The following is a 27058-nucleotide window of genomic DNA, read 5'->3' on the forward strand; positions in this document are numbered from 1 at the left end:
ATGAGACCTGAATACCACGGGCAGGAAGTCCATCTTTCCAGCTGCTAACCCATCTGTCAAAACCGTCATCCCCCAAGAGAATGAATGAATGAAAGGGGAAGATTTTTAAAGTGAATTTGTGGGCGGTTACAAGGAAACAACAAAAACAGCCAAGGAGGTGACCCCGGGGAGTCCTTTTCTTCCTGGCCCTCCGATTCGAATCATCGCGCTCCACTTGTGTGACGTGGTGGACGCCTGGCTCAGGCAGGCATGGATGCCCTAGCCCTCGGCAGAAGCCCGCAGGCGTCACCGCGCCTTTCCACGCCACAGTTCCAGGGGAAACGAGGGGGCGGCGACCTGGCGGATGCTGAGCACTGCAATCCGAGGCCAAGCTAGGCAGCGCGTCGGCCTGGCTTCACCCTCCCTTCCCGTGACCTCCGCCGTCCTCCCCGCCCCTCGTCCTCCAGCTGAGCCTGCGGCCGGACGCCCGCGCCCCTCTCCTAGCCTCGGACACCCGGGCCACCTCCTCTTCCCCCGGATCATTTCCCTCCTCCTCCTTTTCTCCTCCCCCGCCTCTTCCGTTTCTCAAGAGAAAGGCTGTAGCCTCCTCCTCGGCTCCTCATCCCCGGCTTAGGTAACACGTTTTCCTCTTTACGCCAGCCACCGGCTCCCCCGCCACCATCTCCCTCCTCCTCGGATCTGGGGCTGGGGCTGGCTGAGCGGCGCGCGTTCCATCGCCTCTGCGGAGGGTAGGTGAGTCAATCTGGGCCGGGAGGACTCCTTGCCTATGCGCCCCGGCCTGTGAGGTCCTCCGTCCCTGCAGCGAGGCTGCCCCCGGCCTGGCGCTGCCCACCCAGCAACGCCGCTGCAGCCAGCAGAGCAGAGGAGCTCGCGGGTCTCGCGGCGGGCGCCCTGGGTTCTGCTGTAGCGACCCGAAAGTAATCAGAGACGGGAAGGCAGAGCAGCAAGCAACTTTCTTATTATTTTTAATCCAACCATTAGCATTTCTAGGTCGAATAAGCTGATTTAGCCCATTTGACAGTCGTGGAGAGCAGTAGCCCAGGTTCAACAGGTAGATGGCATAACTGTCATGCGCCCCTTGGTCGCAGCGTGTACATTTGAGAGATGCTTCTAAGTGCTGATAGCTGTTGGCTGCCTCTCGTGACCTACTTGATGAGTGTAAAGTGAACATGATGGAACTATATTTAGAAAAAAATATTCACCTCCTTGCTTTACATTTTCTCTGCATTTTGAGAGGCGGTTTTGTGAGACGCGCAGTTAGTTGGTATAGACAGAGCATAGGTGGAAAAAAATTAAACCCATCTTGGCCTAATCATGTAGAAGGTAAGACACAAAGTGTGGAAGAAAATCTCTACATTATTTAGTACATCCACGAAAACAGTTATAAACGAACACATGTGTTTCTTGGAGACTTCCAGTTTTAAAGCTAGTTCTCAAGTGTGTTGAATAAAGAGATGTGTTCCCACTGGGTGGATGGTGTTTACTTGAAAAGCATAGTCGATTATGGCCTTGTGGACAGACCACTTAAATGCATACCATATGATGAATAAAACATATTTTGGCCCTTTCCCCTTAATTCCTGGGTTTGAAACCAAAGTAGATAAGAATTGGCTTTGCCCAGCTTGATAATAATATAAAAGGTGAAAATAATCCACTCAACTACTATTGACTAATGAATTAGCTAAGTGATCTCATTCTGGACTTTAAAAATATCCCTATGAGGAGAAAAATAAAGGCAATAGAAGAAACATTTTTCCCCATACAAGTATTTTTTGTAGTCTTATTCAGAACATACTTTAAGTTTTTGAGAATTTTTATGCTACTTTTGAAGTTAACTCTTAGTCATATGGTTTACATAAGATGCATATAAGTTACACTTTACTTTTTGCACAGAATAAACTACCTCTTCAAGCTTTTGAACTAAACCACCACCTGCGTATTACAAATTTAAATTATGACTATATTTGTTGTAACACTTTTTAAAAAATGTAATTTCTTACTGGGCGTAGAAGGCAGGTGAAACAAGTTATAAATGGCAATTTATCCTACAGGTATTTCCCTTTTTATTTCTCTCTCTAAAAACAATTAGAAGATGTCTTATTCTATTTTGTGTTTTACAGACATTGCTTAAAAGATAATTATATAAAGTGATCAATAAAAACAAACATCTTCATTTTTAAAGGTGGGGATGGTGTATATGAGAACTTTTTCCAGATGTAAGTCCTTATTAATGTCCTTGTTAAAATACCTTGAATTTAATTAATGCAAATACCTTGAATTCATTATAAGTAATGAAGCTAATGGAACTCCTCTCTCTCTTCCTGTTGATATTCCTGTTTGGCTCAGAGTTTGGAAATAAATGCTTTGCTTCCCATCTCCCGCAATTAGTGTAGTGTTTCACAAATGTGTCTGATTTTTAAAATTACCTAGGACTATGGGCAAGTGAGGGGGAGGGGTTTAAAAAGATTCCCAGGTTGCAACTTGGTGCTTCCTGACTCAGAATTTCTAAGGGAGAGGGAATACTTAAACTAGGCAAAGATGATAAAATTTTAAGTTTTTCTTTTTTTAAGATAGATTTGGAAAACAGGTAAGAAATGACTGTTGCTGGAATGAAAACCTATTAAGATTCCTTTACATAAAATATTCTTAAATGAAAGATGATTCTATTAATATGATGATATCACTAATTTAGGAAACCTCAAACTTTTATATCCTTTTGTAGTCAAGCCTTTGGTGGTTGAGTTTGGTAAACATATTTTCATATAAATTTAGTTTCCTTTACGTGGTATGCAGGGTTAATTCAAGTTCTGTCATGTTCTAAGAACATTGTATTAATGAATATTTAATGCAGATTACTGTGACTTGTAATCCACAGGAAAATAAAGTGTTGTGCCTGATAATTTCTTCCATGTAGCAGATTTACTTGTCAGATTTACTTGTGCTCCTGATTAAATAAAGGGAAGGAAAGCATGCAACTTTAAGTAACTTAATTGTAGTTTTTATTAAAATGACTTCCCAATCCATTAAAAAAAAAACTTGATCATAAGAAAATAGTAGTTGTACATAAAAACAAATTGACAACATAGAGGTTTAAACATATTTTCCTTTTTTCTTTCTCTTTGCCTTTCTTTATTTTTTATTTCCTTTTTCCCTTTTAGGGGAATGTAGTTATTAGCTTGTTTTAATCTTAATCAACTAAATATTTAAAATCTCCTAAATTATCCAAGTTTAAATTAATTTAAATATTTGCTAACTTTACCAACAGATATTTAAACGTGTACCTTTCTTAGGTGACAATGGTAAATTTCCCTCAATGCAAATGAGAGCAACAATTAACACCAAAGGAGTTAAATTCAAGTGAACACAGGAAATTGTTCTTTTGATATTGCTCAAGGAAAACAGATCAAAGTTAAAGTGATGCCCTAAGTTTTCATTATTAGTGTTTTTTAAGTGAAGATTTGATCTTCAAAATTCCAGAAAACCCCTCTAGTTAATTCCTCCCGGGAATTTGCAAGAATCTGTATAATCCCAGTTTGATCTGGGAATAATTAAAAGTCTGCATTTAAAATCTGTATTTGTAAGCCTTATGAATATCAAAGAGTGGGGGATATAAAAATAAGATTAAGAAAATTAAATATTAACCCGCTTATATATTTATTTAGGTTGCAGAATCAGCAAGAATGCACAAGCAATTAGTATATTTATATATTACTGTGGCTTTAGTGAGCTATTCATATCTTTTTAGTACTTTGAACTTTTCCAATAAAAGGTTCTACAATTTTTTTAATCAGTTCATGTTCCTTTAAAAGCAAATATCACATTTAGTATTCTGTACTGCTCTAATCAACATTTTGTAAACATCTGTTAAAGATAAACATTTTCTTCCACAAAATGAAAAAGTAAATAGAATGCTAGGAGAGATATGAAGCATATAAAGGATACATAATCTGTGATCTCTGCTTGGAACTTTAACATTCTGGGGATTTTTAGGTCCAGTTATTTATCATTGCAGATGTAAGTAATAATATCTTCTAGAAAGTTCTACAAAAAAAATATTTGGACTCATGTTTTCTAATAGTTGTAATACTAAATTTGCATAATGAATAATCCTTTATAGATTAGTTTTGGTTTGAGAAAATCCTTTTAAATATGTTTAATGAAATGAAAATCAGACAATTGATAGAACTCCCACTGTGTGTCGTGGAGAGATGGAATGTGTACCTACTCTGAAGGCACTCACAGCAGTAGATTGTGCCATGGAACCCCAATTGGTAACTTGGTGGGAGCATGAGACCCTCTCACTATGTTTATTAACTGCTTCATCCATACCCAAACCACTATGTATAAACATACAGTATAAATATTAAAAACATTGTGATTATGATGCAAAATCAGCATCAAGAGTAATAGCGCCTTTCTTTCAACCTAATTTTCATACTTTAACCCCAACCTTTTTTTTCATTCAATTAACGTATATTTATTATGCTCATTATTTAGATGATAAATGTCAAATGCTTTTGAAAACATGCATTTCCTTTAACCTGTAATTTTTCTGTAAAATCTGTATTATATTAAATTTACCATTTTAACATTTTTTTTTCTTGTGGTGCAGGGGATTGAACCTAGGGCCTTGCACATGCTCTACCACTGAGCCACATCCCCAGCCCTTAACCATTTACTAGTGCACAATTCAGCAGCACTAATTATATGCACATTGTTATGCAACCATCACCAGTGTCCATCTCTAAAACTTGTTCATTATTCCAAACTAAAACAGTATACTCATTAAACAGCAGCTCTCCATTACCTTCTCCTCCCAGACAGGTAACTACTATTGTACTTTCTGTCTTTGTGAATGTGACTATTCTGAGTACCTCATATGTAACTGGAATCATTAAATATTTGTATTTTTGAGGCTGCTTTATTTTACTTAGCATGGTATCTTTTATAGGAAAAGTAGATATAAAAAACAGAGAAGTTTTTAAGTGGAACAGACCATTGAAATCATCCTATCCAACTGTTTTCTCTTTCTTTTTTATATTTGTAAAATCTAAAACAATCATTAAAAGTTGATAAAAATGAATGCTAAATTAATATTAAATAATAAACAATAATGTAATAAACAAATTAATTAATATATTTTATTAGTTTTTATGTATAACTGACCATTTTCTTATGGCCAAGTTTCATTTTTATGGGGGGGTGTTGGGGAATCATTTTAGTAAAATTTATAAATAAGTTACTCAAGTTTGCAAGCTTTCATATGTTTAATCAGGAACACAGAAGAGGTGACAAATAAATTTGTTATATAAAATTGTCAGGCACAATACTATATTTTTCTGTGGATTACAAGTCACAGTATAACCTGAATTAATCATTCATTAATATGATGTTCTTAGAATGTGACAGAACTTGAATAAACATTTCATACAAGTTCCCCAAAGCTAAGTCACATGGCTAAGGTTAAACACTCAGTAGGTGAAGGACAAAGCAGAGCCTAAGAACCAGCTCTCCTGCAGCCTAAGCAAGAGTTTTTTTTTTCCTTACCACACATTCCTCTGGCCTTATAGACAATAAAAAGCAAATGTTAAATGAGTTGGTATATCCAGTAAATGTTGCAAGAGTTTAGAAGGAAAGGTAAATTGACCTGGGAATCCTTTGAAGACCTAGAAAGTTACATTCAGAAAGAAACAGTCAAATTGACTCAAAGATTGGTCAAAACTATAAATTATATTTTACTGGAAGAGGTTCTTTCTATAAGGAATACTTCTTGTCTTTTTTTCCCCCTCTCATTGCCTTGAGTTGTCTTTAAAAAGTCTTTTCTTTCCTATAGTTAACAAAGTTATCCTGAATCTACTTTTATTTTTCATATTCCATCCTATTTCAGATTTCATTTATAACACCATAGTTGTTCTAAAAACATCTGTTAGCATACAAAAGTTTAAGGATATAGCTGAAATACAGCAGATAGAAAAAAACCCAAATCAATAAAGGTTCTAGGCAGAAAATGTTTCAAACTATGGAAAAGAAGGGAAAAAATGGATCACTATCAGTTTAAAACTATTTCTAAATGGAATACTTTTTGATAATTTTCAAATGAAGTCTGAAATGCCTGCTTTTCCCAAGTGTTTTGCTAATGTAGAAGAGTTATTATGTAGACCAACTTGTTCCCCTGCCACCCAGCATTTAATTTTTGTTACAAAAAGCAGGGTAAGTCAACTTAGCCTGAGGACAAGGCTGTCCTCATTGCAGTAGCCATCAGAGTCCCTGTTCTGCATCTAAGTAACCAGTGATGGACAGGGTGAACTCACTGTCATACCTGGAGTTTCTTTTAGTTGTCGTATAAAAATCAGCTGAGGGACTTTTTTCAACCCAGATTTATTGAAACAATGCCTACTGAAGAAAATGCAAAAATCTGTATTTTTAATGTGTCCCAATTACTTCTCAATCTCACTTATTTGGAAAATACTACTTTAGCACAAGCTCTCATTTAGAAGCTACCAGAACAATATTTGAGAACATCAGTCATCTCTGTGTAGCTTATTGCTTTGAGCAGCATCAGTGAGCAAAAATGTTGACTAATGTAGTTCATTAGTAACCTCAACAAAGCTAGAGTGAGTTAAAACTAACCACATTAGAAATGGTATGTGTCTTCTTTTGAAGGTTAAGGAGGAGAGAGTGAGAAATGTTAAGTAAATGTCTGTTCTAACAAACCAAACTCAATCTTTTTCATGATTTAATTAACAAAAATTGGTTTTGTCAAGGATAAATCACCTTTAGCTGAGACGGTATAATTTCAGAATCTGATTCAGTGCTCAAAAAATGCAGTTCTGTTGCTAGTCATCCAGATACAGTTGTGGATTTTTTTAAATGAATTTAGAATATACAGACTTTTATGTAACAAATATAGGCCCATGTGCCAAATAGCATTTGGGTAATGCTGATAAAATCCAAGTATAGTAAACATTATGACAAAAATTCTGTATTTACAAAGCTAAGAGAAAATATTATCAGCTGGCATTTATTGAACACTTCTGAAATATGTGTTAAGAGTCCTAAGAAACCACACATTTGAATCTCTTGCTAGACAGAGAATAGCCACGTAAACCAGTGTATAGTGTTATGGAGAGCTGGGATCGAGATTTGGCCTGCTTCTGGTCTCCTGTGGTCCAGGAGCCCAAGATGGAGGGATCTGGAATGGCATTCCTGCAGGAGCCAACAATTGAACTGATTCTCATCCTTCTACACATATACTAAACATACACGTGTGCACACATAGGCACACAAACACATGTGTTGAGTTAGAAATACATACTTGAAAGTATAGAATTTCTCAAAATACGCTTAATTAATTCACTCAAAGTCAGTGCACCCACTCAGATCCAGAACATTACCAGGACCTGAAAGTCTCTTTACATCCCCCCACCAATAATCCCTCCTTATTTTCCAACGGTAACCACCATAGTGACATCTAACACCATGAACTAATTTTGCCTGTTTTTTAACTGTGAATAAATTAAACAGCACAGTGTATATCTTTCATATCTGAATTCTTTGAGAACAGTGTGCCTTTGTGAGATGCATCCATGTTGTTTCCTAATTGCAGTGGTTCATTAATTAATGCAGTGCTGTATGAATGTGTTTATGCTATAGTTTCACTTGTTATTTATGGTTACTTGGGTTATTATCAGTGCTAGATTATTAGACTAATGCTGCTAATAAATACCCTTGAATGTATCTCTTGATACCCATTTGCATGAACTTCTGTTGGGTATATGTGTCCAGAAGAAATTGCTGGCTCATAGGTTTACTTGCATTCAACAAATTACAAATGGTTTTCCAAAATGGTTATGCCAATTTCATGCCAGCACTGTGTAAGAGTTCCCATTGCTCTGTATATCACCAAACCTTAAAAATTTTAGACTTTTTAATTTTAACTATTCCATTGGTTAAGTGGGGGTATCCTGTTGAAATTTTAAGTAGCATTTTCTTCATTACTAATAAAGTAGGCTCCCTGTTCATATGTTCTTTGCCTTTTTGGCAGTGTCTATTTAAAGTTTCTTGCCCCTGAACTGATTCTGAGAGGGTAAGTGACCATTAAGTAGACAAAACAAGAGGAAAGTCCCATCAACCAGCGGGAACAGCAAGTGCAAATATATAATATCCTCAGAGCAGGAGAGTAAGTGGGTAGAAAATGGGAAATCAGCTGTTAAAAGATAAAACTTAATCAGCCCTAGGGTGCAATAATGGCAATTCCACCCACATTAAAGTAATACAACACCAAAAAAATACAGGTGGTCCCATACTAGAAGATTCACTGGCTTCTGAGAAACATTAGATAGTCAAGTACCTAAAAGTTAAACAAAGCTTGTACACTGGAAAGACAGTTTAGTTTCCAATGAACTCAAGAGTTGCATTGAATGTTTGTAGTCCACTTTCCCCTGGCCGAGGTAACCGGGTGGGTAGATGAGCAGTCACGGGGCTGTCGGAGGAGGTGACTGTTAGTGAGCTGTACAACAAATTGAGGCCTATGCTGTCTTTGGGGTCTGCTTCTGTTCCCTTCCCTTTTGCCATGATGGCCTCTAGTCTTTACTCCCTGAAGGTAAAGTATGGAACAAAGGAGAGATGGAATGAAGTCTGCTTCCCCTACTTACTTGCGTGACTTTGTTAGGGTTAGGTGTACAAGAAAAATTTCTGGATCATAGCAATTCAAACTAAATAGAGCGCTAATCACAACTTCACATGTGTCCATCTAGGAGACTCCTAGACAGCTGAGCTTCTTTGAGAGAGGTCAGGACAAGCACCTTCTTATAAGACACGCATGTACTTTGTGGAAGCCAGGCCTTTTGCCCCAGCAGCCATGGCTGTCAGGCAGGGCCATGCATAATGCCTGCCGATTGCCATTGCTGAGAGAGGATGAGTGAAAGACTGAATGGGGATAGGAATGGGCAGTGGGGCAAAAGTGTGGGCTCTGTAGAAAGAAGTGTTGGATCATCTGCTGGAAGAAGGGAATGTCAACAAAATACTTTGATTCACTTGCCATTTGTTAGAGAGCAGTTCATTTTGTTGAGGGCCTTTATCTCTGTGTCACATTTCTATCACTGTGGACAACAAAAAGGCACAGACAGTGCACAGACAGTGCCCTGGGAATCCTCACAAATTCCCCTGACAAAATAGCCCCCTGACAGAAAAGTGTCTCCCCGCAGATGGTCTGCCATGAAGCTAGAGCAATCCCCGAGCCTCCAAGAGCCAGAGTTTTCACCCAGATGCCCAGAAGGCAAAGCAATCAGGTCTGGCCTACCTAAGAACCTCATTCAGGGTTATTCAGAGAATTACAAGCAGTTCCCAGGCTTTTGATTTAATGGACTAGTACATTTTCAGAAAAGATTTCAGTGACCCACATAAACTTGCCAACCTCTTATTTTTTTTCAAGTAAGGACATGTGACTATGGTTTTTGTGAGGTTGTGTTTAATTGTCATAGATGTCTTTGATTATTATCTTCAATAGCTCATGAGATCTTCATTGCGTCACTGCATGGTATTATCTTCATATTATGATGAAGAGAGGCTCAGAGAAACTAAGTAAATTTCCTGAAAAATCATCTCAAAGATAATTTCCAAGTAAGGGCAGGTAGGGGCAGAACTAGGTCTTGAGTCAGGTCCACTTGAAACCTTTATCCTTCCCACTACGTTAATTATCACCTCTGAAATATGCATCAACTATTCAGATAAGATATATTCTCTCTCTGTTTTTTTCTCTATCCCCCATCTCCCTCCCCCTCTCCCTTCTTCCCTCTCCCTGTCCCCTCACCATCTTTCTCCCTCTCTCCTTTTTTTCCTCTCATGTTGCTAGGGATCCACCCTAGGACCTGTGCATGGTAGACCAGCACTCTACCACTGAGTTACTCTCCTAGTCCCAGATATGATTTTTTTTTTGGCAGTACTGGGGATTGAACCCAGAATTCATGCATGCTGGGCAAGCATCTACCTATGACTGAGCTTTATTATTATTTTTTGAGATTAAAGTCTCACTTAGTTGCCCAGTTGGCCTTGAACTTGTGATCCTCCTGCCTCAGCTTTCCAAGTAACTAACTGAGGTTAGAGGTGTACACCAAAGTGTCCAGCCCCAGATGTGACTTTTAAACCTCTGCTGTTCCAATGAGATGATAGAATGGCTACAAATTAAAGCTGAATTTTATCTTTGTAGAGATATTTTGATTTTTTTTGAAATGCTTTAAGTTTTTCAATATTTCTCCAACTACTTTCGTGACAAGAACACAAAAACTAGAGACCAACCCTGACATTATGACACAATTTAATATTAACATATAGATATACATTGAGTGTGAGATGGTGAAGAATGAAATTTCTTTAAGCCTATTTTGCTGAAATGTGACTGAAAATAGGATGTTACAAATCATGGCTTATGAGAGAATTCGTTTCAATGCTCACTGCATCGTGTGGTATTTTGCTGTTAAAGTGAAGAGCTCTGGGAAGAAAGTTTATCTCACAAAATTAAACTGTTGACCACTACAAAAACTCTAATTTTTATTATTTGACCAGAACACAAAAGAGAAAGACATAGATTGTGTTGGCATTGGCTAAAATCATTGAGGCCTCTCTATCAGGAGAGGTATTGTAAGCTGAATTGTGTTCCTCTGACATTCTTACATTGAAGCCCTGAAAGCATACAGGAGGACGTGCATAGATTATATGCAAATAAATATTATGCCATTTTTATTTAAGGGACTTGAACATGCACATATTTTAGTACCTAAAGGGATCCCAGACGTAGTCCACCAAGGCTACCAGGAAATAAGTATATTTGGAGAAAGAACGTTTAAAGGCTACATGAGATCAGATGGATGGGCCCTAATCTAATCTGACTGGGATCCTTATAAGAGGGAGTGACCAGAGATTTGTGCCCAGAGAAGAAAGACTGGGAGAGGCCATAATGAGAAGGAACTGTCTGCAAGCCAAGGAAAACCTCAGGAACTAATCATGTTAACATCTTGATCTTGGACTTGTAGTCTCCAGAACTATGAGAAAATAAATCTGTTCCTTAAATTCCTCTTAGGCCCCTACCACTACTTATATGAAGATGGTTAAGGGAGACATCAGTGGAACTGATGGATGAACTTTTATTACTCAGTAGGGTACTTTACAGGGAGTCTGAGGATCAGCTGAAGAAAGGGTTTTTCTGAGAGTAAAAGGGAAGTAAAGTGTCAATTAGTGAGCTATAATGCTCTGACTGGTGATGGACATTAGCTATGTGCATTTTTTGCTGTATATTGTACATCATAATAATGTGCCTAGGATTATTATATAATAATCATTAATTTCTTTAACAATTGACAATTTGTGGAGAACAATTTCATTGGCTAGAGTAATGCTTAACAGCATAGGCTTTGTCAGCTTGCAGGGCTTGAATCCTGTCCTGCTGCTTCCTAGCTGTGTGATTTGGGGGCAAATTCCTTAACCTCCTTATACCTCAGTTTTTTAATCTGTAAAGTGGAGATAATACATATTTCATAGGGTTGTGTGAGAATTAAGTGTGCTAATATATTTGAAGTGCTTAGAAGATGCCTGACATATATTAAGCACCTAGTAAATGTTTCAACTTTGGCCTATCCATGCACGTGAATAGCTACTAATAGAACCACAAGCATCTATTATACCTACAACTAATAATAGAACTTTAGGTTTCCACCAGGATACCTGCCACTCTTGAAATGACAGCCAAAATAAGTGTGTAAAGTGAAAACCTTTCTTTTTAAAAATAATCTCAAAGATAATTTCCATGTAAAGCTGGAGAAATCCTGTATTGGATGTAGCCCTCAATTTCTCTATAGAGAAATCCTTAACATCTTCATCCTTTTAAGATAAAAAGTTAATTGAATACTGTTTTTCTCAAGTATTCAAGGTCAGGATGAATTGTTCAATGTTCCCTTCTTCCCTTTTCTTTCTTTTCTTTTTTTTCCCCTTCAGGGCTCCCTTCTTGCTTGCATGAACTGAATTGAGAATAGATGGAGAGAGCTATGAGGAAACAGCTTACAGAGAAGTATAGTATGATGATTTGATTGGAAGAAATGATTTTTTTAATCAGAAAGTAGTAGGTCAGCTGTGCAAATTAATTAGGAAGTCTTTTTTTTTTTTTTAATGTTTTGGGACAGGGTCTTGTTATGTCATCTATCTGGTCTCAAATGCCTGTGCTCAAGTGATCCTCATGCTTCAGGCTCCCAAGTAGGGAGAGTGGGGACTACAAGCATGCATCACTGTATTGGTTACCTGGAAAGTTTTGTGTTAGGGCTGTAGGATTTATATATAATTTTTTAAAAGAGATTTGGGGAACTAGAGAAGGAAAAATATCTGAAGAAGGTCTAGGTTGGTTCAGATGACTGGAGAAAGTGTAGTGTCAACCTAAAACTGGGTAGTTCCTCTTGGAGCTTGACAAAATATAGTGATCCCTCAGTTCGGAATAAACAGTGGTTAAGGTTGAACTTTGGGATATCTTTGGACTTGAAAAACATGATCATTATGCTAAGAATTTATAAAATATGTAATCTATTCGTTACAAGACTATAGTCTGTGGCTGATAGTTCTCCCCCACTGGTCAAGTGGCCGGGCTTGTTAAGCAGCAACCGCTCAGGTGGGAACAACAGTCACTGAGGAAATAAAGGTCGGGTCCAAAGAGGAAGAACTCAATTCCTGGGGGCAGGAAATGTGTCAGAGGCTATCTAACAGCATAGGTGGTACAGTGCATCTTTTCAGAAAAATATTAATTGGTTTTAACAAAGTTGAGTATAATAGCTGATTATATATCAGTTCTGATATTGTTTATCTTGAAAGCTTGCAAATTTGACTCCTTAACATCTTCATCCTTTTAAGATAAAAAGTTAATTGGATACTGTTGATTCTTTGGTTCTTGTTCCTTAACTTATATAACTGCAAAATATTTATTAAGAAATTATAATTTATCTCTCAGGGCTTATGATATACTGGGAATATGTATGCATATTTCCATGTGTTTATTATACATCATTTTAATTTGTGCCATATACATGTCATATATGCCATAAAATTATTTCTCAAAAGTGCCTTAGCTTACTAATGAAACTCTTTTTCTCAATGTGTAGGATCAAGTCAATTGAAGTGAATCTTCCAACATATCATTCATTCCTGAAAGAAAAACCATTTAAAGTAGGAAGATGTTTTTTAGTTTTAAGTACACCTCTCTACTTCCCAGGAGCTTTTTGTGTTGCTACCACAAAGTGTTGTTGTGTTTTATTTGGACAGTTACCTTAAGATACTTTAAATGTCATTATTTATTATAAAAGCATTATATGTTTACTATAGAATATTTGAAAATTATAGAAAAGCCTAATGAAAAAAAAGTCATATGCAATTCACTACTCGGCAAAAACTATCATTCAACCACCACCTACTATTCTCTTTTCTTTCTCACTCTTTCAGTGTAAACAAATATTGATAATATACTGTGACTCTACATATGATCATAGGTGATTTTCCATTTGACACTGTAGCATTAGCACATTTCCATATTATTCAATATTCCTCATAAACATGATTTTTCTGACCTCATAGTATTTTATCTGATATTTTACCAAGGTTTGAGATTATTTTCAACTTTTTCTTACTGTAAATAATATTAACTCACTGTGTGTAGAAATACTTTAACTCAACTCATTTCCTTAACCCAAATTAAGGAAAGATTGGAGTTACAGACTAAAAATGTGCTGTCTTCTGTAGGGACCTTGATACCCTTCTGTCGATTTCCCTCTGGACACTTGCTTGTTTGTGAGCATGCGTGCATCAGTGCCTCCTCCAAGGGTGAATGTTAACTTTAAAACACATAAAACCAGAAAGAAGATGTCTCATTTTTTTATCCACTGTCCTTTTATTACTGTCTAGGTTGGATACATTTTCTCATGCTGGTTAACCCATAATCATACAACGAGGAGAACATATTTTGTTTGCAAACTTAAGATGAACTAACTGTGACAATTCACAGTTAACCCTGTTGCATTAGTATCTTTATATTTGTTCTAATTTTCAGTCTCTGGGAGTCCATTCAGGAAACTTCTTTCTATGAAGGAAACTGTCTCCTATGATGATAAAGAGCTCAAGTGTCGGTATGACCACTGCGGAGCCCTGTACAGTTAGTCTTTTGTAACCCTGAAGAAGTGACTTCACCTCCCGAAGCTTCCGTTTCTCAAACTGTAGAACAGGGAAGGAAATCCTCATAGTCATTCCCGCAACAAGAAACTGGGACTTATTCAAGCTTTTAATATGAGGTAGCTACTATTAAGGGGTGAAAAATTTTCTCTAATTGCAAGATAGGCCCAAGAGATAGATCAAGGCGTGGTAGCCTGAAACTTTAGAAGCCAGGACTTTTCAAGTTCCAACAAGTTGCAAGTCTCAATGTTTTGCTGTTTAGACTTTCAGTTGGTAGGAGGAGTCTATAGATAATAGGATTTTTTTTCTTTCTTTTTTTAATGGGGCAGGGATAAGTTGGCTAGGAGATGGCTTGTGCTGCTAGCCCAGCAGTGGCCTTAGAGTCTTGCAGGACACAACAATGCTTGTTGCCTTGCTACTTAATACTTGAGAAAGTTGCCCTGGAACTGAGAGCATAAGTCTGTCCCACTTCTCTCTTCTTCCTTCAGGGTGAGAAAAAGAACACTGCTTTAGTCCTACTGCTGAGTCTCTGTGATCAGACTAGGGTCATTGCAAGAATCTGGCTTTCCTTTAACACTGTGCTCTGTCTACCTGTCTGTGTGGGACTCTGTAAAGATAATATAGATTCTCATTCAAGGATTTTTCTCAGACTGATAATTCAGTTCTTTGTATAATGTATTTTTGAGAATGCAATCATTTTTTTCAAGATTTTAAACACTAAGTTTTAAATTTCAGCTTATAGGTACAGCCTTCCACTCTGAGGCTGTGATTATGTTATATACGAGCTGTTCAGCAATGCTGACCAGGTTGACTGCCTGCCAAGTGGCTGGTAGTGTGAGGCACCCTGACATCACTCTCTGAACTGCTTTCTCTTTCACATTCTTGCACTTTACAGCTGACAGCCCAGAGAGTGGGAGCCGATTCCACCAGAAGCTGCCACTGAAAACCAGAGTTCAGAAATGTCAGAGATCCTCCAGGAACTGCTCCGTGTCTCAGAGAAAGCTGCCAACATCGCCCGGGCATGCAGGCAGCAGGAAGCTCTCTTCCAGCTGCTCATTGAAGAAAAGAAGGAGGGAGAAAAGAACAAGAAATTCACAGTTGATTTCAAGACCCTGGCTGATGTACTGGTGCAGGAAGTTATAAAACAGAATATGGAGAACAAGGTAAGAAAGGTCATGGCCAAGGTAATTGTAAAATACTTGCTTCTGTGGCTCCCCCCACAACCATGACTTTTATTCCTTTTCAGAATATTAGCATCTTGGATTCAATAAATATCTTGGGTTCCCCTGTCCCTTGATAGGATTATAATGCTGAAAAAAAATGTTCACTGCAGAAAATCTTTAAAGTACAGAAAAGAAAATAATAACCACAAAACCCTTTCTTTTATTAATGAGTTTCTTCTTAGTGAATAATATATGTTCTCTGAAACACAAACAAAATTGAGCTCTCTTAACCCTGTAACTAGAAAAAACAACAACTATGTTTTGCTAAATATTATTAGAATCTTTCCTTTCTTTGTGTATGTGTGCGCATGACGCCTATCATTCATCTCATCAGAAATGAAAGCACATTGTTTTGTAGCCGGTGGTTTGGTTTATTTTTTAAACTTGGTATAGTAAGTCTCATCTTTTGGACTTACTCATGTATCTAATATTTGCCTTGCTTATGGGGTTTGTAGCTGAATGAAGTCTCCCTTTGTTCTACTACTAGGAAAACGTTGTCATAACTAACAGTGATTATGATTCTGGGTATCTTGAGCTGAATCACAAAACAGTATTCATAACTAGAAGTGGTAATAGTAGTAGTGGTAGCAGTAATAGTAATAATAGTAGTAGAGATAATACTAATGATGATAACAGACACTTATAAATGCTAAGTGTGTGACAGGCATTGTTTTAAGGGCTTTGAAAAGGGTAACTTATTTAGTTCTTGTAACAATTTTATGGCTTAAGAGCAATTATCCCAATGTAGTGAATGAAAAAAGGGACCACAGAGAGCTTAAGTAGCTTGCCTAAGGTTACACAGAAAATGAATGGCAAGTCAAGTTTTTGAACACAGGCAAACTGGCTCCAGAGTCTACATCTTTTTTCTTTTTTGTTTTTCTGGTAACAGAGATTGAACTCAGGGGACACTTAACCACTGAGCCACATCCCCACCCTTTTTAATATTTTATTTGGGGCCTCACTAAGTAGGTGAGGCTCACTTTGAACTCATGATCCTCCTGCCACAGCCTCTGGAGCCACTGTGATTACAGGTGTGTGCCACTGCACCCAACTTCCAATGTCAATGTTCAAAAGTAATATTGCCTTTTAAATGATAATCTAATAATTCTGTTTAGCTTGGGAGGATAGAATTTTGTGACATAAAACATTTTAAATTATTGGAATATTTTCTAAGAAATGCTTAAAATATGGGGCATCATTTAAGTGAAATCTTAACCACAGGCAGTTGATGAGAATCAATGACCCCATGAAATTTCTGCCAACTTTGATTTTCTTATACCCTGTAATATCTGTTATATCTGGCTTAGATAAAATAAATGAAGCAAACTCATTTTTGTTTATTACTGCTCAAGATAATTGAGTACAAATGATGGTTGAGCAACTGGATTAGATATGTATGGACATTGATTAATTTATGGACTAATATTTGCCACAGAGCATTATAACAAGTTCAGGCAGTCATTCATTCATGAAGTAAATGTCAGAACTTATGAACAAATAGTTTTCCTTTTCAATTATATGAAATATTTTTATTTCATGACCCTTATGCCTAGGTCCCTCAGAAACAGATGTTTAAGCAGGCTTGGAGACTGTGCTTCCATCCTTGAAGTATAGAATGGTTGCCAGCCTTCATTGGCTTGTACCATCTTGCAAAACAGAAAAAAATAAAACAACAACAACAAAAAGCAAAAACAAAATAAACCAAAAAGTAAACCTCCAAGTGGTTCTGGGCATTATTAAAGCTTTTGGCCATCTGCAGATGACTGGGCTTAAGTATTTAAAGCATTTCCTTACTTTTGTTCCCTAAGAATATCATGAATATCACAAGGCAATTTTTATTTTTTAATTTTAATTTTTTTATACTGGGGATTGAGCCTAGAGCTCTCTACCAGTGAACCACATCAGAGTCAGAGTTCTTTTTCTTTTTCTTTTTTTTTTTTTTTGTGAGACAAGGTCTTGCTAAGTTGCTTTGGGTCTCACTAAGTTGCTGAGGCTGACTTTGAACTTGCCATCCTCCTGCCTCAGCCTCCTGAGGATTATAGGCATGCTTCAGCAAATATTTTGAGAAAAGTTATTCTCACTACTGAGGGTCAGAAGAAAAATATATTTGAAAGTTTCCTAAGCATACAGAGATGAGAGAAGATTCTTACTTGACTCCATTTATTCACTTTATATTGATGCACAAATTATCAGCCAATAAAGTTCTATCCCCCCCCTTCCTTCCTATATCTTCCTAGCCTGAAAACTAACAGTATTTCTAACAGGAGCAGAAACATACTTGAAAATGAAAAACAAAATCTAACATTACCCTCCTATCTCTTCTATCTAGTCTCAATAATTTCAGTCACTTGATCAATAATATTAACTTTTATAAGGTACTAGAGTGCTGTTTAAGATGATAGTTACAGTATCTCCTTTGCAAGCATCCTAGCTCTAGGGCCTTTCTACAGTAGGATAACAAGACATAAGAAAACCAGACTTCAACCACTATTTGGATTTAGAGAGGCAAAGAGACAGGAAAATATTAGAGAACTAAGCACCTGACAAAACTGGTGTCATTTTTTATACCTGATTTGGTTGTACATTTGGAAATTTCTGAAATTCAGATGTAGTTGTGTTTAACTTGAAATGTAAGATGGAAATCTATTGGGAATTGAACATGTGTGTAGGTTTTAGTTATTGTTTTGCTTTTTATCATATTCTGAATCATTCAGTTTCCAGGCTTGGAAAAAAATATTTTTGGAGAAGAATCCAATGAATTTACTAATGATTTGGGTAAGTATGAGAATCTTAATGTATTTTTGTAACTTAGTTATCATATGGTATTCTGATCCCCAACTTACACCATGAAATAAGTGGATGTTTGGAAACCTTTCAATGTCATCAGTATTATATATTTGAATGTAAAGCTTCATTCAGTCTCTACCTCATAATATCATGCTATTTAAATTAAGAGAGAGATGTGATCTCTTAGAATAATTTAGCATGTCCATGCATCATTTTAAATATAAATCTGTAGCATTTAAATAATTAATAAAATTACCTTTTGGGAAAATTCTATGGTCCATTGGGAACTTAGTGGAGGTTATCAATGCCCCTAAAGCTGGGCGTGGTAATGTATGCCTATAATAGCTCAGGAAGCTTACACAGGAGGATCTCAGATTCAAAGCCAGCCTCAGCAAGGCGAGGCGCTAAACAACTCAGTGAGACCCTGTCTCTAAATAAAATACAAAATAGGGTGGGAGATGTGGCTCAATAGTTGAGTTCCCCTGAGTTTAATCCCTGGTGTCCAAAAAAAAAAATGATGCCCCCAGAAAGATGCACAGCTACAGGTATGTACAGAAAATTTCAGGTCCAAGTCCAATTTCAGGTTTAAGTCCCAAGGGCTCCCTGGGAGCCCTTGACCCTGAAATCCTGGGTGATCTTGAGCCATCATTTCTCAAGGTCTCAGAACCTCTGTAAAGTTATTCGAAGTAACATAGTTCCACCCTGGTTTTTTTTTTGTTTGTTTGTTTGTTTGTTTTTATTTTGCTTGAGACAGAATCTCAGAGTCCTGTCTTGATATGTTGTCCAGACTGGTCTGGAACCCCTGGGTTTAAGTGAGCCTTCTGCTTCAGACTCCAGAATTGCTGGAGATACCAGAGCAGGCCAATGCCAAGATTTTAGTCTTATTTACATAGTTTCCTATGGGCAGATTCCCCTTCAGTGACCTCCACGTTCTATGGCAGTTTAGGGGAAAATATCATAATCTCTGATTATTTTCAGAGAAATTTTTCATTTTTAGTTTGTTTGGGATTGTTGTTTGTTTAATATTAGGAGACTAAAATAGTGAATCTTAAACGTTGATCATGGGACAGATAGTCAAATATTGAGAAACACATTTATTAAAGGAAGAACGTGAGTTTCTGGATTAGCATCTGATAATCTTTTTAAGTCCCCTACATGAGCAATATATTAAAATGTCCTTGGTTCTATAATACTGTTTTAGTCAGCATTTTTTTGTCACTGTGATCAAAAGACATGGCAAGAACAAGGTAGAGTAGGAAGTTTATTTTGGCTTACGGTTTCAGAAGCCTTGCTCCATAGACGGCCGACTCCACAGCTCTGGGACCCAGGTGAGGCAAAACATCATGGCAGAAGGCCCCCAGTGACCTACTTCCTCCAGCCACACCCTACCTGCCCACCATTACCACCCAGTGTATTTTTATCAGTGGATTAATCCAGTGACATAGGTTATATCTCTCACAATCTGTTCCTTTTGCCTCTGAAAATTCTTGCATTATCTCACACATGAGCTTTCAGGGGACACCGCCTATCTAAACCATAATAGACATTCAGTAGGAAGAGAGAACTAGCTGAAGGTTAAAAATAACTCCTGTGATTAACTCATAAGAATTCCTCATTAAAAATCCTACATTTGACTACTTTACAAAGTTATTTCAGTACATGATTTATCCAGAATTATAGAAACACAAAAAACCATTCCACATTTACTTTCCTGATTGTTGAAAGGGCAAAGAAATGTAAAGCAGGGAAGAGGAGAGACTCTGGTGGATAGTGTGATTTCAGGCAGGAGGCAATCTTGGTGAATTCAGGTTGCCCTCCAAGTGTGATGGGGATTCACTAGCCTGTTTTAAGCAAAGGAGTGATATGGTATAATTTACTCATTTGAATGATCCTGTAACTTTTAGTAAGCCCAAAGTAGTGTTCAGTGTGTGGCACTTATTAGCACTGTTATTCATCAACTTTAATCGTTTAATTGAATTGGAATTTAAATTTAAGTGTTTCTTGCTGATGCAAAGTCATCATCATGGGCTAGGGTATAGGTGGGGGTAGAGTGCTTACCTAGCATGTGTGAGTCCTTGTGTTCAATCACCACCACCACCAAAAAAAAAAAAAAGTCATCATTGTAAATACATTCATACTGTGTTTCCCCAACTTTACTGATTATATCATCAAATGAGGATCTTGTTCAAATCCAGTAGGGCTGGTCTGGTGGAAGGCCTCAGGTTCTGTTTTTTTTTTTTCTTTCTTTCTTTTTTTTTTTTCATGGTATTCAGTATTGAACCCAAGGGTGCTCTACCACTGAGCTACACTCCCAGCCCTTTTTATTTTTTTATTTTGAGACAGGATCTTGCTCAATTGCTGAGGCTAGCATTGAATTTGTAATCCTTCTGTCTCAGCCTCCACACCCAGAGAGGTTCTGAATTTCTGACAAGCTCCTGGGTAATAACAGAATCTGCTGGTCCTTAAATCAGATAGGGTTTTGAGTTTCTTGTTTTCTCCATTGAGGTCTCTTCTTATACTATTAAATTGCCTTTGTAAAAAAATTAAATTTAAAAAAGACAAAAAAAGATTAATTATCAAGGATTAAAGGATTTTTAACTGGTCTGTGAACCATCTTAAAATTGACACAAAATTGTGTCCATGTGGATGTTTTCCTGGGGAGCCAGTCTTTTAATTCCTGTATCCTACCCTGAGATTAAGGACATGAGGCCACTGGGCATTATGACTTTGTGAAGCTCCCTACGTGATTCTGGTGGTCATCAGACTTAGGAACCACGGGCATGGATATGTTGACCTTACCTAATACAGTTGCACAGCTTTTGCAGCCTCCTCCCTCCTTCTTTCTCTTCCCCCTACCTCTCTGTTCTTTCTCCACCAAAACTCTCAAGATATAATGGTTTTAGTTTGTCCTTTCTAGGGGAAAAGATTATCATAAAGCTGTGTTCGACAGAGGAAGAAACAGCCCAGCTTCTTAGCAAAGTCCTTAATGGTAACAAATCAGCATCTGAAGCACTAGCCAAGGTTGTTCATCAGGATGTCACCTTTGCTGATGCAGCTCTGGATTCCATAGTGATCAACATTCCACAGGACCTTATGGGAATTTGGGTGGATCCCATAGGTAAGTATAGGAGAGTACGTTTGCTCTGTTACCTGTGTATTTGTTCTTGTGCATAATCCTCTTTCTTTCTTTCTTTCTTTCTTTCTTTCTTTCTTTCTTTCTTTCTTTCTTTCTTTTTTTTTTTTGGCTTGGAAAATAAGAATTATTGAAAGTATAGTTTAATTCTCCTAGAAGATTTAAAATTTTTAAGTTTCAAAATGCTAAGTGAAGAAGTTGAGGTATATTATGATGTGTTATGTTGTAGATATGTGTATATATACATATAGCTATGTACATATGTACCTTTATACACAAGTCTGTAACAGGTGTGTGTATGTACTACACAGGCCCACAGAAGGGCCAGACTGGTAAATAAGTGAGAACATGGAGTGATAGCAGTTATAACAATTGGGAACACATGCTACTTAAAGAGTGCTTAGCTCCAACCGATTGTGGCCGTATGGGAGTACAGGCCAGACCTTCAGATTTTTCGGTGGGAGCAGAATAAGCAAAATCCAAGGTCTTAAATAAAAGTTTCCAATTCTTAACTATTGATTACTAATTTAGTTAAACAAATCAACAATCAAAAACAGTATTGATCAAACATAACAGTCAATGTGTCTCATGAACCGTCAGTTTATTGTGGTAGGAAGATGATCTATATAGCTCATTGTTTTAAAAATGTGGTCTTTCTCTTCAGTGATGCCACTAATACCAAGCCCCAGGTATTGTGCCCCCCTATCCCATTTTTTCCCCACCTCCCTGTGATATTCCACCCAATACATTTTGCTAAGCAGACAAACTCCTCCACCCTTTCCAGTGTTATAAAAATGGATTTAATTGTCTGGGCTTGGTGGTGCATGCCTTAGTCCTAACCATCGGGGAGACTGAAGCAAGAGGATGACTTGATCCAAGGAGTTCTAGACCAGCCTGGACTACACTGTGTGACCTCATCAAGGAAGAAGAGAGGGGAGGGGAGGGAGAGAGGGAGAAGAGAGAAATGAGAGAGAGAGATAGTGGTTTAATCAGAGAATTACATAACATTCAGTCAATGGATTGTATGTGGAAATGAAGTCTTTCCCAAAATCTTTGATTACTTAAGGATAAACTACATCAATTATGATTTCTGAAGGACAAGGATCTCCTGTTTCTTGGTTTTGTTATGGTTTTGGTACCAGGAATTCAACCCAGGGGCACCTAACTGAGCCACATCCCCAGCCCTTTTTAAAATTTTTTATTTTGAGACGGGGTCTCACTAAGTTGCTTAGGGGCTTGCTGAGTTACTGAGGCTGGCTATGAATTTGCGATCCTTCTGCCTCAGCCTCCTGAATCCCTGGGGTTACAGCCATGCACCATCACACCTGGTTACTTCTTGGTTCTTGATTCTATTCTCTAGCTCTCTGCATCTTCTGCCAGTCTCACCCTTAGCTGGGTGCTAACCCCCCAAATGCTGGCAGGCAGCTCTCATATCTCCGAAGAGGAAACAGCTCTTCCACTTCTTTTTCACAGAAACATCATTAATTTCTTCCTTTTTTATGCCACCATCATTGTCTTTCCTCCTTGGAACTTGAGGAACCAAATAATATTAACAATAATAGATAATTCTGCCTCTGGCATATTGCTGGAAGAAGACTTTTCCATCTCTCATTGTACTAGTCCTCTGATTCATAACAATTCTAAAATAACCTCAACATTATTCTGAGTTGTTAACTTTTAAATGCTTTTCACCTGTGACAAATACTTGCAAAGTGCTATACTAGATGCTGCAGGAATTATAGACAGGTGCTCTCCTTCATTCTCTCTAGCCAGGAGAATGAAACATAAGCAGCTTAAGAATGAAATGTAGGAGGCCAAGTAACAATTTGATACAGGTGACATCCAAAAGTTAAAACCTGCTACAGCCAATTAGAAGAAAAGAGAAATTATATAGAGCAAAATTTATAGATGTATTCAGCATTATCTTCTAAATAATCTTAATGTGAACCTTAACACACTTACTTAATTTTCCAGATTCAACTTATCAGTATATTAAAGGTTCTGCTGACATTCAATCCAACCAAGGAATATTCCCGTCTGGACTTCAGTGTGTCACTATTTTAATTGGTGTCTATGACATACACACAGGAGTGCCTCTCATGGGAGTCATCAATCAACCTTTTGTGTCACAAGACCTAAACACTCTCAGGTAAAAAGATGAACATTTTTGGTCTAGTACAGTCTTTGGAATATATTCCCTCAGCTTTGCTTACAGTTGGGATTATCCTTACACGATATTCCCATAATACATTTTGGTATTTCCACTAAAAGTATGCAAGTTTGAATTAAAAGTTCTTTCTATTTGGGCTGGGGCTGTAGCTTAGTGGCAGAGCACTTACCTAGCACGTGTGAGGCCCTGGGTTCAATCCTTAGCTCCACATAGACAACATGCCTTTGTTTTATTTGTTTATCTACAACTACAAAAAAAATTAAAACAAAGACAGTTCTTTCTACTTTTAGTCCTGCATTTGGCATGATTTTATTTGATCCAAGTACAAGGTAGAAATTTTAAAAGAAATATTATCTTAGAAATATCATAGGTCTACATTTGGGATATTGCAGCCCTATTCTCCATTTCTAGAATGTACTCAGAACCAGAATAATAGCATAGTGCTGCTAGCTAGGCACAGTGGCATGCACCTGTCACCTTAGTTACTAGGGGGGCTGAGACAGGAGGGTCACAAGTTTGAACTCAGCAAGACACTGCCACAAAATAAAAAATTTTTAAAGGGCCAAGGATATAGATCAGTAGTATAGCACTTACCTAGCCTGTGTGAAGTCCTGGATTCAATCCCCAGTACCACAAAGTAAATAAATTAGAATGTTGCTAAAATTGTCTTCTAATACTTTTGGACCAAGATATATGTCATCTGTTGTAACTATATAGCCAGTTGAACTTTTGTATAATTTTAGAAGAAATTTAAAATAAAACGTGAAAAAAGTCCAATAACAATATTGACAGTTATGGCCAGGCTTAGAACCTACCTCTGGGGCATCTCTCCTTATAAATTCTGTCAGCATCATTTCTTTTTCTGCCGTTTCCATTGACTCCCCAGCAGAGCATAGAGGGTGGCCAGGACATGAGTTGTCTCTGACTCATGGTCTGTGCTTTTGGTTCACTCCAGGGCAGGCAGAGTTCAAATACAAGCAGTTTAAGGCTTTTTAAAATTTTTTTCTTCTTTTTTAATTGAAATAGATCATATTTTTTTGTTTATATAGGACTACCTATTTTTATTGAATTTTGAGTCACTTCAGATAAGAATAGTTTGCTCTTTACAACTCTGGAATTTTGATATTTTGACTTTCCCTTCACTTTCTTCCAAACCCAAAGTATGTTTGTGTCATCTTTAAAAGGTCATTAGGAAATTAAAAAGAATTGGGGCAGAATGAGACATACTCATGGCCTAGAAATGGAGGCAGTCAACAAAGTACTTTGTGTTGCAGATTCTGGAGTGAGACCACCTGGGTTTGAAAGCAGATTGTACCACTTACAATCTGGGTGGGCCACAGCAAGTTATTTATTTTCCCAAGCCTCTATTTCCTAGTCTGTAAACAGTGAATTTTTCAACATAGAATATATGTTAAGAACGAATGAATGGAAGGTACTGTCCTTGTTGTTGTTGACCCAAATAGTAACATTTTGAGCCCCATCTTTCTGGTGTTAGAAGCCAAAGTGGAGCTGATAAATCAAAAAATAAAAAGGAGTAACCAAAAGACCAAAAGCTTGTTATAAAGATTGTAAGAGATTTGAAGATTGATTTACCTGTTCATCTTTTCCCCTACTGAACTTTAAATGCCAAAAGTGGTCATAAAAGTTTGCAGAGTTTCTGGAGGGTGGAATTCAAACAGATAATTTGGTGTTGTCCTAGATGGATGTGATAAAGCCATAAAAGTGAAAACATTCCTAATTCTACAACAACAGCAGGCAGATGCATGCATAAGAGTAACTTTTAAAAATGAATTGGCTACTTAAGATCTATTTCTAAGCTTAGGGGAGGTAAAACTCATGATGCTAGGATGAACTGGGTTTTTGTTTGTTTTCATTTTCTTAAAACAATAAAAGGCAATACGAATCATGAAAAACAAATGTGCAAATCGCCTCTATCAACTGAACTTTTTCTTCCACAGGTGGAAAGGACAGTGCTACTGGGGCCTTTCTTACATGGGGACCAACATCCATTCACTTGAGCGGGCCATCTCCAAAAGAAATGGCAGTGAAAATCGAACTGAGAACTCCAACCCTGAGTCAGAGTCCTCCTCGGCTTTTTCAGCAGTCATCAGCACTAGTGAGAAGGAGACCATCAAGGCCGCGTTAGCCCGAGTGTGCGGAGAGAGGATCTTCCCGGCAGCAGGGGCTGGTTACAAGAGCCTCTGTGTTGTCCAAGGCCTCGTTGACATTTACATCTTTTCAGAAGACACCACGTTCAAGTGGGACTCTTGTGCTGCTCATGCCATCCTGAGGGCAATGGGCGGGGGAATAGTGGACATGAAAGAATGCTTAGAAAGGCATCCAGACTCTGGGCTGGATTGGCCCCAGCTGCTGTACCACCTGGAAAATGAAGGTGCCACTGGGGTGGATCGCTGGGCCAACAAGGGAGGACTCATTGCTTACAGATCCAGGAAGCGGCTGGAGACGTTCCTGAGCCTCCTTGTCCAAAACCTAGCTCCTCTGGAGACACAGGCATAGAGGTCTCTGGCCTCGAAGTACATATAAGCCAAACTGCAACTGTTATTTCTATCTTTTGAAGATAGTTTTGTCCTATTGTTGGCTAACATTCGCCTTCCTCTTTTGAGGAATATTTTTCCATTATGTGTTCATAATGTTCATTTCAGTAAATTAATGACATTCGTGCAGTAAATTGATGTATGATATTCTTACAGTGAATATGGTGTTAATGTTGCTTGAAACTTATTCAATAAAATATTGAAGAAAGAGGAAAAATCCTATTCAATTCACAGAACTACTCTAAACCTCTAAGTTATAGAAGAACGGTCACTGAAATATTAGGGAGAATACAGGAGGGGTTTGCATGGGTTCTGTTTCCTTTCCTGAAGGGAAAAATCTGCCTATGTGGAACATTCAGAACTGTAAATTTCCATAAATGTAGCAAAATCCAAGTGCTTTCAATAGTATTGTTTCTCTTGAGAAGGAAAGGCTGGGAGCACTTGGACCCCCGCCCACCTGCTCAGAGACAGTGAGGTAATTAGAGAAAAGGAATTAGATAGAAATCCTCACAGTGAGTGGGAGAGATGCAAGGTGGCAGGATGCAGAGGAAGGAAGTGCCATTGAGAGAGAAGGGCAAGGACCAAAGATGCACAGAGACTCAAGAGAGACATTTCTGCATAAGGAATGGAGTAGAGATTTCTATGACTTTTGTATATTTACTACACAAGAGGTAGCTTTGTGTGTACCAGTTCTCATATTGATTATTCTCTGATATGAACATGAACCATGGTTATTAGGTTTTTGTTTTTGTCTTTGTTAGCTGCCCTGTCGACGCTGTAGTGCCTACCAAAGGGAATCAGTCAATCAATTGGCGCTGTTCACTGTGCACCCTCTGGGGGCCAAAGGATGTTCCTCCAAAGTTGTTTTTTTTTTTTTTTCTTCTGTCCTTAAATTAAAAAAAAAAAATTGACACTAATAGTTGCATATGTTTAATATTGTACAAAATAATGCTTTGGAATATGCGTACATGAAATGTCTACATCAAACTATTAA

The 27058-nt window shown here is 37.7% G+C and overlaps 1 protein-coding gene across 4 annotated transcripts; it reads left to right on the forward strand.

Moving 5' to 3' along the window:
* Positions 1 to 204: 204 nt before the first annotated feature.
* On the forward strand, positions 205 to 27058 carry Inpp1 (inositol polyphosphate-1-phosphatase). Of its 4 annotated transcripts, none has more exons than XM_021725757.3 (6): positions 205 to 732; positions 15092 to 15359; positions 18134 to 18194; positions 21124 to 21324; positions 23314 to 23488; positions 25468 to 27058. In XM_021725757.3, the coding sequence occupies exons 2-6, from the start codon at positions 15156 to 15158 to the stop codon at positions 26024 to 26026; spliced, it is 1200 nt and encodes a 399-aa protein (XP_021581432.2). In that variant the 5' UTR covers positions 205 to 732; positions 15092 to 15155; the 3' UTR covers positions 26027 to 27058. The 4 variants fall into 4 exon arrangements, with proteins under 4 accessions (XP_021581432.2, XP_021581433.2, XP_005324430.2 ...); XM_021725758.3 differs by having other exon boundaries at positions 205 to 728; XM_005324373.5 differs by having other exon boundaries at positions 205 to 613.

This window comes from Ictidomys tridecemlineatus, chromosome 7, assembly GCF_052094955.1.
Source record: "Ictidomys tridecemlineatus isolate mIctTri1 chromosome 7, mIctTri1.hap1, whole genome shotgun sequence".
In the NCBI taxonomy this organism is placed as follows: domain Eukaryota; kingdom Metazoa; phylum Chordata; class Mammalia; order Rodentia; family Sciuridae; genus Ictidomys; species Ictidomys tridecemlineatus.